Genomic DNA, 11,332 nt, shown 5'->3' with positions numbered 1-11,332 from the left:
TACCATCCCTGCACCTTGACACAGAGGTCACTTATAGTCATTTATGACTTCATGAATCAAATTAAAGCTAGCGATTCAAAACAAACTGCAAGGATAAAACAGAAAAGGCATCGTCTTTCATGGTTATTGGGAATTTTTGATACCTCCATAGAACCGAGACCTCTTCTCATCCAAATGCTATTTGTTTCGACCTCTGTTAATGTTAAGAATGGGTTAATTTTTTTTTTTTTAGAAACAGGCAAGAGCGGAATTCATGCATATGTATATCGTCACCTGAAATGCAAAAATACGTAACAAACATCATCGTTGCAATGCAAAAAGTCATAACTAATAAAAAATTCAAAAATTTACTTTTTGATTTATATTGTGGATTTCATGGAATTACAACTTCCCACATCATTTTATGAAAAAAAAATTAAAATATTAGTCACGACTTTTTCCATTTCATTTCCCGGTAGAACTTGGGAGCATCGTACGATTGCTCGGTGAGTACTCCCTTGGGAGTATACGAATACTCCCCATTGCTCCCTATGCTTCTGTGTATAAGCATGTAATTTTGTATACTCCCTTTAACATTGGATGTCCTAGGAGGGGGAGTAATCCCTTTTACTTCCTAAACGAGCAATCGGGGAGCACACACATAATTATCATCCCACAAACCTCCTAATGGGGCAATACGGGAGTACTCCCTTAGTTACCTCCCAGAAACCTCCCAAAAAGACAACAAGGGAGTGCACATAGAAAACATCCCACATTCCTCCCTAACGAGTAGTAAGGGAGTACTCCCATAAGAGTCATCCCGGAAGCCTCCTGTACGAGTAATAAAAGATCGTCTCTATACTCCCGAATTCCTCCTCATGGAGTAATCGAAGACTACTCCCACGTTGCTCCATAACGAGCATTTTACATAAGCTAAAAAGATTTTGCTTTTTAAAAAATTCGTTTATTAAATATTTTAATCATATACATATATACATACTTATGCACATAAATACAAGATTTAAGCCGATTATTACAAAAACAGAAAAAAACATAAATAAGTATTCTTACATTATTAACTAAAATTAGAAAACGGATATCGAACAGTAATCACAAACTCAAACATTATACATACATACATATATACTTTTATATAATCCATAAGATAAGAGTGGCGAGGATCATTTCCTGGAAAAGTTATTTGTTGGGAGTGGACCAAACGATTCACGCCTTGAAAAATGTCCGGCTGTACCCAGTAAATTTTCTGGGCGGGGCAAGATTGCAACGCTAGAACTTAGACGCCTTAATTGCTGGCCCCGTAATCTGAAATATATTTTGAGTTAAATAATACAATCATTTATAAGTTTAAACAAATGCTGTCATATATACCAGCGGCTCTAAAGATTGACTCTCCAATTTATTTGATTGTTTCCTGATTTTAATTTTTCAATAAGAAATACATATGTATGTAAGTATGAATGTACACATCAGTTGTCTGTCTTGCTTTCTTCATACATTTTCCAAAAACACAAAATTATGTTGAAGAAGGTGCGTATAGCTCTCCTATCAACCAAAAAGAATACTCCTGGATTGCTCGCTTAGGAGACATCGATTTTTGCTCCTAAGCGAGTAATAACGGAATACAAAACCAACAAATCTCGCTTATACCTCCGAAATCATGTATCCCGGAGGATACTTTTATTGTTCACTTGGGAGATCTCCCATTATACTCCTAAGTGAGTAATACAGGAGTGCAAAACCGACTAATCTCGCTTATTGCTCCCAAATCATGCCTCAGGGAGCATTCTTTAATTGCTAGCTTAGGAGATGTCCCTATTGACTCCTAAACGAGTAATAAGGGAGTAAAAAGTCCACAAATCTCTCTTATTGATCCGAAATCAGGTCAAGGGGAGTACTCTTTTATTCCTCACTTAGGGAGATCTCCATTCAAGTTCTAGTGGGTAATGTTCAGTTTTACATGGAATAATAAGTGTTGAAGTGAAGAAATAATTGTAATAGTGCCTCACTGGATTTTTTTATGCGATTTTTTAGAAAGTTTTACATGGAGTATCTGAGTTTATGCGGTTTTTGAAAATGCATGAACGCATCCCCTGTTTTTGTATGAAAGTAACGACTTTTTATGCGGATTATTTTTACGTGGCTTTCTGAGGAACGCATATACCCAAAAAAAAAGACCTAAGCGTATGTTTCTAGGCTCCTCCTGGCTGTTTCGTAAGGCTCCTCCATAAACCAAAGTTAAGAATGTCTCATCTGTTAATAAATACCCATTTTGATTTAAGCTAAAGTTTAACAGTAAGTTTTACTTTTTTTCAGATCTAACAAATACCAAGCTTTATAAATTCCACGTTACAAGTCAACATGAAGCATCCAAAACCTAACGATGACGCAATGAAGTAATTAAAATGAATTCTTGCCAACATTAAACGAAAAAAAATAAACAAACATCTGTAACCAATAAAGTCGACGACCCCCAGTAGGAAAAGCAAAGCAAAAAAAAAAAAGAGAAAAAAGCGAGTAAACACAAAACAAATAGAAGCGAATTCAATTCGAAAGATTAGTGGATAAAATGTCAATGCTGCCATTAGCCGGCAGTGCCTCCGGTACACATCTACGTCCACAATCATTGGTCGGCCCCGAGCGTGAACCTGTGCAATTTACGGTTAATTTAGTTGGCGCACCGCCCGAAGTCGAGCAGCTGGTCGAACAAATCAAACACGTTGCCGAACAGTTTCTCTATCATTGGAAAACCTTTCCAATCGGTGAGTTTTCCAATAAATGCTTATTTATGTTAGTTTGTATGTATGTATACATATATGTATGTATGTATGTATGTACGCACATTACTGTTATAAAAAAAATATGTATACAACAGCCTACGAAATTTGTAAAGAAACCGGCTGGCTGGTCTGGTGATGAGCCTGATTAACTTTGATTGTTTTCGTTTTTTTTTTTTTTGTTTGTATTGTTGCATTGTATTGCATTGCTACTCTCTTGCACGCTGATGGGTGATATGATGCCACTCGCGCAGTACTCCCGCAACCGCTAGCCGCTACGACACTCGCGCTGACCGCCAACAATGGGACGAATAGCGTCAGTAACCGCAACAAAACGCGACCGATTAATTTGCGCGACCTATTTATAGCACCGCCCTTTGATGAGTTGGATGCCGTTGCATCGGATGGCAGCGGTGAACCGAGACGCCTCACCAATTCGCAACTGAAGTCATTGCGCGAGTCTGGGTGAGCTAAGCTATCGATTTTATAAACGCTTACAAGATTCTTCTTGTCTTTTATTTTGTATTTTGTATTTTTTTCTTTTTGTTTTGTACTTATATTTTTATTTCGATTTTGTGTTGTTGTGTGTTTATTGTTACATACATTCTGTTGTTAAGTGATCTATAATTTGTTCTTTTTATTGGTTTGTGTGCTCTCGACTATTATTGCTAACAGTGCGGGTCATTTTATTTACATATTTATTTATGCGTGTATGTGCTTGTGCTTGATTGCCCAAGCAAAGCTAATAAAAAAATGATTTTAAAATAAATCTTTCTTTTTTTCGAATTTAGTACGGTAGTAATATGTAGCTAAAATAATAACTTGAAGATCGAACGTATTTGGGCGATTTACAAAGTTGTCTGATGAATCCTATTGTCATAATGTTATAAAATTTTAGACAGTTTTTTATGATTCACAACAACCGCAAAACCTTTTTAAGAAGCGGCCATGTCTTTTACTTATGTATGTATACATTTTTCAGAAAAAAGCAAAAATAAAAATCAAATTTTGGCTGATATTTTTCTGAACAGAAAAAAGCCAGACATTTTTGTTTTTTATTTCCTAAGTATAAATAACAAAATTAAGATTTAAATGTACATTTGGGCTTGATAGTTAACGAAAAATCATAAAAGATTCTAAAAAAAAAAATACCAAAGAGTATCAAAAAAATACCGAAAAGTTAAAAACATCTCAAAAGTAATCTGAGAGCATCCCAAAAAAAACCCTAAACAAGTTCCGAAAATTCCAACGAATTCCCAACATAGTCTTGAAAGTTCTTGAAGCATACCAACAATATGCGAAAGGTCCGGTATCATTCCTAAAAAATTTCAAAATTCCGAAAGATCCCGAACAACAAAGCACGAATACTCGTAAAAAAATCAGAAAAGTTCTGAACAAATCCGAAAAGTTTCCGGAAAGTCCCTTAAATTAAAATCAAAAACGAATAAATCAGAAATTTCACTAAACAATTCAGAGAAAGTCTTGATCGTAAAAGCACTAGACATAATTTTTTTTATTAAACGTAAAAATTTGCGGTTATTTTCTGCTCACTCGTCTAAGAGGTAATGCTGGACTCAAAAAAATAATTAGTACTTTTAAGCTCAAAGCAGTGCAAGTCACCTTTTATTAAGTCGTGAGGAAATTATATTCTACAATGAGAGCTCATCCTAATGGTATTTTCGATAAAAGTACGAAAATTTTCTATATGCCTTTCAAAATTTAAGAATCCTTTTATTTTCAGGCTCCGTTACACTACTCAACAAATGTTCACTTTTTGATCTGAACTGGCACTGTGATTATTATTCCTTGCTATTTATAGAATAAGAATACGTAAATAAAAATTTTCCACCGCATCTCAGTGCCCAGATAAAAAATGAGGTCCTATTCCGCGGTTTTTGGCATATTTTCGATGTTACGTTGCATGGTAAAGTTTTTGTTACTCGAAAAAATACGCATAGCGTTTTAAAGTATGCATACATATCTCTTGCTCTATCACAAGCTTTGCTCGAATATTTTTTCTGTACCAATAAATTTTTCACATTTTTAGGTTAGGATATTTCAAAAAATCTGATGTGGTGGAGCAATTCTGAGTTCTGATAAAATCTATTAAAAATGGCTAGCCTTGTCTAAAATGCAATTTTCATGTCGGACTATGTTACCGTTAAAAAGTTTATGACATTATGACGACAGCTTGTGAATCGCCAAATTGATTTCATTGCGTTTTTATCTTCATCATCAACTTCATCATTCTCCATGCTTTGCATTAAGGCGCCGAACGTATTTTTCTAACTCATCGCTCACGCTTGGATTGCAGAGATTTTCTTAAACCGACTCCCATCTTAGAATTGTGCTTTCAATTTACGACATTTTACTCTACACTGCTCACACACACGCGCAATCGAAAGAAGAGTGCTTTAATCTTGGGCGCATATTTTCGAACTAAAGCAAAAAAAAAAAAAAAATTAATAATTTTTTCATCTTAAAGTTCACTAACTTATACACTATGTACATAAATATATTTTGCGCTTAACGCTTTATTTCATTTTTTTCTATTTTCCTCTTAAGAATTTGCTATTCTTCTCTACTCGATATCGTATCATGTTAAATCTTTATTCTGTATTTCTTAAATTCCCAAACTCCTTTTTTTTCTACAATTATAACACAATTCGCAAATGTTGTTGTAAAAAATGTTTGTGTAAAGCTTGCAAAAGGACAAATACGGCAAACCGAAGAAATTGACTTTGGAACAATTGGAAACTATACGTAAAAATGGGTAAATACCGCTGAAATAAAATTCCATTCAAAATATATAAAACGTGCGCATTTCAATTATTTCTTTATATACAAATCAATGCTTTTTTTCGTTTTCAATGTTTTATTTAGTGTTTTGTGTATCTACGAAATTCATTTTTATGTGCATACATACACAGTTACTTATTGAAATAAAGGAAATATTCGTATGTGTGCTTTCTTGTTTGTATGTGTTTATACTAAAAAAAAAATGAGTTTTACTTATTTTCGTAATATTTATGTGTATCATCGAAAATCAATGTGCTCCATAATGATGGATGTTCTCAAAGCTCAATAATCATAAGTTGGTTCATGCTGGCGTTGCAAAATCAGAGGTCTGCTAAATTTATGTATTTTTCTTTATCGCGCTTATATAGTGCTTACCATAACTATACCAACACCCATATATTGACAAGTTTTTTTCGATTTTTTTTTTTTTATTTTTTATTTTATAAAAACATAGTCCATTCTATAATGACATCCATACAAATCCAAGTATCAAACTAGGCATAAAAACTAAAAAAATCTACAAAACTTCGCACTTTTTATTCAGAATTTTTGGATATGCAGTTTTATATCCCGTCCAATGCAAGTTTGAAGTGTCTAAAAAGTACCGTTGATTTTTCGCAATTTTTTTTTTATCGAAATGAAAAAAATTAGTGACACCCTCAACAAAAAATAAAATAAAATAAAAAATCAGTATTTTGTAGCCATGTCAAGTTTGCACTTTATAGCACAAAAATGGAATGGCATTTAAAATTATATACCGACTGAATAAAAAAAGGGGATATTTTGACGAAACTTTGTTAAGTTTTTTTATTTTTGTACAAAGTGTGGTTTTTTACTATATTTTTATAAAAAATTGGATAATGAAACCAATAAATAAATAAAATACTAAAATAATAATAAACAATAAGCAGTCAAAACTTGTCAATATATGGGTGTCGTATAGTTATGGCAAGCACTATATGTAGTTGGGGTGTTATTGAATAACATTTTTTTATTAACCGACTTAAAAATATGAAGAAAATTATCAATTCATCGGAATATTTTTTTATTTATGTTGCCACGGGAACCGTTTTCGATAATTCATTTTTTTTATCGGAAATGTGGTAGCTCAAGGGTTGTGGTCTCATACTAATTCGGTTTAGCTGCAATCACTGCAGTATTAAAGTCGGTTGTGTTTTTTGCCTGAAAATTACTTGTTTTTTTATTTGCTTATCTTTATTCATATTCTTAATTTTGTTTCGGTCTAAATCAGATGAGTATATATAAATAAGCTCTTTTATCAACAACAATTTTATGAAGCTCCTGGCTAGTTGTTGTTTATTTTAAAGTAAGAAAAATCACCAAAGTCTAGGCGATAGAAGTAATAGCAGATACATATATTTTTATATCGGAGATTATGTTTAATTATAAAATTATTTAATCGATTAATCGCACATCCCTATTAAAATACGATTGCCTTAGACCCCTACATTATCTTTTCAAACGTAAATTGGAGTAAAACAACCTTCCTCTTCTATCCAAAAATGGCCAAAACAATTACCAAATCCATTAGAGTCATTATAACTAAACTTTTAAGCCGGGGGAAAACCATCAATTTCTAGTCGTCGTGAAAATTCGAACCTTTTTTCTTTAATTTTGGCCTAATTCTTGCTCTGTTGCAGTTTGAAATACCCTTTGAGTGCAGGTTTTAAGGGGAACTTTTAAATAATAATAAGAATAAAATAAAATTAATAAATGAAAAGCCGCATAAAAAAGTATTAAAGGAAGTCTATTATCTTTCACTTTCATCAAGATCGATAATTCTTCGAAATGAGACTTATTTTATGTTTATGTTTATGCCCGATTCTTAAAAAAAAAATAACGTACCTATTTAAGTGAAGGGAGGTGTAGTGTAAATAAAATCTTATGAAGAAAAAAATAATTTTTTGATTTTTATGATTGGTCTCATTTTATCAATAAATTTAACGATTGCATGTTTTTAATGGTGGTTTACTATTGGAAATGAAAATATGCATGTACATACATATAAACTAAAGAAGCCGGAAATTTTATGTAGGTACATATGTAGGTAAATGTTTCCAATATCCAAAAGAAGTTGCCAAATTTTTATGTTCAAAACAATTTTTAATGTTGTTGTGATCCTAAGTAAGCAAAAGTAGTTATGTATGCATAAATACCCAGTAGATAATTGCCAGAGCTAAAAGCCCTTCCAAAATGCCTTACCGCGAGTCAAGCGGCGTTCTACTCTGCATTCTTTTCGATTTTGTAGGATGTACATGGAAAAGTTCTTTTAAAGCTGCCTTTGTAATTCATAAAAATCCGACTTTAAAGTTCATATCAAATATGTTGTTCTATTGCAACTTAAAATGCATATTGAAATTTGTTTGTAATGCTAAATTGTAAAGAGGAAAAGCGCTTCTGGAAGGAATGCAGGGGGCATATTTTTTTCAGCCCTTCTTTGGTAAGCTTTTTACAATGGCTTCACTTAAGAAAGCCTACCTAAATTAACTTGTGTCCAATGTATTTTACTTTCCCCAGCTGCTTGGCCAGTTGCTGTAGATCAAGAAACTTACTTGCTAAACAAAAGGGAAGGGATAAACTCTTCATTAAACACTAAGTACTTACCAACCATATTGGCGCATCTTGGTACACACACACACACCACCTGCTAAGCTCCTTTTATGCTTTCACATTGTTCTTTTGACCTTTTACGCATTCGCAGCACGCATTCCAGTTTAAGTTAATGCAACTCCTACACGACACAGAAAACACAAAAAAAAAACGAAAAAGGAAAAAAAAAACTAAAATCAATTTCCTTTTTATGTTTTCAGCATTTCTAGGAGTCGCGTCACTTTTGTGCAGACACAAAGAAATTATCAACCATTTGTATGCATTTGCTTAGTAGTTCTTTGGCATGTCATTCTCACATTCCATTGAAGCGCGCTGCTACTGCAATATAATGCCCATAAAATGTCCACTTTAATGGCACACTTCCACCAAAACTGATTTGTTTTATTGATTCTGATATTCCACCTCTCTCTCTCCTTCCTGCCTTTTTTATCATTACCTTTCTTTTGTTTTTTTTTTTATTATATAGTGAATTCGATGTGCCCAGCCTACACTTTCCCGGACAGGTGCACAAGTGGCGATTGTCGCAGCTGCTGCAGAAGGGCACATTGCGCGCGCATGACTCCTTTCTTAGCGATTTGGCGTTGGCTGCGCGTTTTATTGTTGTAACGGCGCGCGCACGCATTTTCGGTCACTTCTTTTCCGTGGTTCATGCTGCGCAAGCGCTACTGGATGGCGTCATCAAGCTGATCGACATGTTTATCGGTGCGTGGCACGCTTTTGTCAAACCCAACTGACGAAAGTTAATATGAACACTTTTTTTATTTTTATTGCTTTACCGTTAATTCACAGGCGTGCCAGCTTTACTCGCCCATAACTTAGATTATAAAATCAAAGAGGAACGTTGTCGTTTTCTAATCGCCGAGCTGGTTTGTCGCGTAAGTATTTGAGTATTTAAATATTCTCTATTTTTCTAAATGCATATCTTCTGTGTTCGCACTTCAGCCCGAGTTCGAGGATTGCCTGGACGGGCTTTGTTCGTATGTGCGCAAAATGCTGCGACGCGCCACAATGGAGAAATTCGATTTCAATAGCTGTGAGGTGACACAACCAGTGCCATATCTCTTTCTTACGCCCAAGGGACAAGAGATTGATTTGCGTCTATTCTGCCGTGACATTATGCGCAAAGCGCTACCCGTGCTCATCGGCATATTGGAGCGGGAGACGCGCGGCTGGTTCCTGCACTTTCGTGAGCGGCTCATTGCAGAGCTGCGCGCAAAGAAGCTAAGCGACAAGGAAATCGAGGAGGTAAATAAGCAATAAATGCGCTGCCTGCTGATTATAAATATAATCTCTAATTCCCTTACATTTTGCAGGAAGTAAACGAGGCTGTAATGAAGGAGTATCTGCAACGTGTCTATTCCTCCATACTATCCAATCCGAAATTGGCGGAGTTGGGCGATGGCATTCCCGAACTGCTAGTACAGCAGGCTCAATCCGTTGTAATTATGTACAAAGCGGTAGACAAAGTGCAAAAGGATATTAAGCGCACGCGTGAAGATCACCAGAAATGTCTTTCCAATGATCATTCGGTTTTGTCGCGTGTTGCGCCTTGGCTGCGCTCGAAATTGCGCGTAGCCGAGGAGAGTAAGCTCAGCAAGTCGGCATGGTCGGCACACGAGGAGGCGCTGAAGATGAGCACTAAGCACAATTTACATCAAACTGCCTACTTTCTTAGTCGCGACTTGGCTTTCATGAAGGAGCGCGAACCAGTCTTACTGAAGGAGCTGAAGAATGCGAAAACGCCGACTCGCAGCTTTCAGTGGGCTTGTCGTATTTGGTCGCCCAGCGCTTGGATTATAAGACGCAACTTTCAGGGTCAATCAGATGTGATACCAACGGTAATCAGCCAGCAGGCCACCTCGATTGTAACGCCACGATCTGATCCCAGTCAGCCAGTGTTCTTGGTAGAAAAAGAGATCATACGCACAACCAGCACCCGCTGGCCGCTGTGGCGTTTGCTGAATTTGCTGCAACGCACCTGGTGTTGGACATGGAATATGATGTTCCTGCTCGGCATACTGGTGCCTTGGTGCAGTCCATTGGGATTGCGTGCGCTATTCTGTGTGAAGCCGTTCATGCCGGATCTGGAGCTGTCGCAGATCAATGGCACGCTCTTTCCGCGCAAGACCAGCATCACACAGACGATGGCCTCACGTTTGATTGAACTCTGGCGACACATATCAAAATCACGTACACACTTCGAAACGGAACCGGATACTGGTGAGTGGTCACCTATTAAACGCTCGCTTGATAAGTATGCAGGAATAAGGGTATTGAAAATAAAAATTTTGCAGGCTTCATCGGCAAAGGCTTGACGCGCAACTTAAATCGGGTTTGGAATTATTTCGTTAAGGGCTTTCTCGGCACGCTAATCATACTCTTCGCATTCCCGTTGATTTGTTTGGCAACCAGCTTTCTCAGTATTGCATTGGCGCTGACCGCGCCGCTTTGGATTCCTATATTTACTGTGCTCTTGCACCTCTACATGATACTCATCTACGATCTAGATTGTCCAGATAATACGCGCAATCGTTATTGTATTCTCCTTGAGGCTGTTATTTGGAATATTATAATACAAGGTCTTATACAACCGGTGACTGCCGTTTTGGTCGCCACCTGTCTCTGTCCGCTAGCATCGGGAGTAGTTCTAGTTGGTAAGCTGCATGTTGCGCCGTTTGTTAAAGCATTCATATATTTGTATGACCTTTTCATCATATCATTCAATTAGTTGGCGTTGCACGCTATTCGCTGCGGCTACTCTGGGATTCCCTAACGTTTCACTTATTCATAAAAAAATGTGGGCGTGTGCCTGCCTCCGATAGTCTTGCTGTCAAACGCATTGCGGGACCTGGTCTAGCGCTTGATTACTATTTTATAATTAAACCCGAACAAGCGTTGGCTGCATTTGAGGCGAAAATGGAATTGGATGAGCTGCAGGCATATCAGCACGCTATGGAGCGAATCATACTGCAGCCGCAAAAGGATTTCAGTCAATTTGTAGAAGCTTGTTTTGGTCCATTCTCAGCGCAGTTGGCGAAGACAGGGCCGTATATGGCATTGGATCGTGAGGCGCATGATTTAATGAGCACATTGCATGAGAAATTAGAAAAGCGCAGACGGGAACTGCA

The 11,332-nt window shown here is 36.4% G+C and overlaps 1 protein-coding gene across 2 annotated transcripts; it reads left to right on the top strand.

Annotated features, from left to right (window-relative positions):
• Positions 1-2,090: 2,090 nt before the first annotated feature.
• LOC118737306 lies at positions 2,091-11,332 on the top strand (the record flags this gene model as incomplete). Of its 2 annotated transcripts, XM_036467728.1 has the most annotated exon segments (9): positions 2,091-2,759; positions 3,029-3,239; positions 5,476-5,547; positions 8,671-8,906; positions 8,994-9,079; positions 9,147-9,449; positions 9,518-10,424; positions 10,499-10,858; positions 10,933-11,332. In XM_036467728.1, coding segments are annotated over 9 exon segments (2,768 nt in total), but the record flags the coding sequence as incomplete, so codon positions are not given.

This window comes from Rhagoletis pomonella, unplaced genomic scaffold (assembly GCF_013731165.1).
Source record: "Rhagoletis pomonella isolate Grant_MI unplaced genomic scaffold, Rhpom_1.0 Rhpom_scaffold_00001, whole genome shotgun sequence".
NCBI lineage: Eukaryota > Metazoa > Arthropoda > Insecta > Diptera > Tephritidae > Rhagoletis > Rhagoletis pomonella.
Note: the sequence above shows the minus strand (reverse complement) of the source record. Positions and strands in the feature narration are given on the sequence as shown.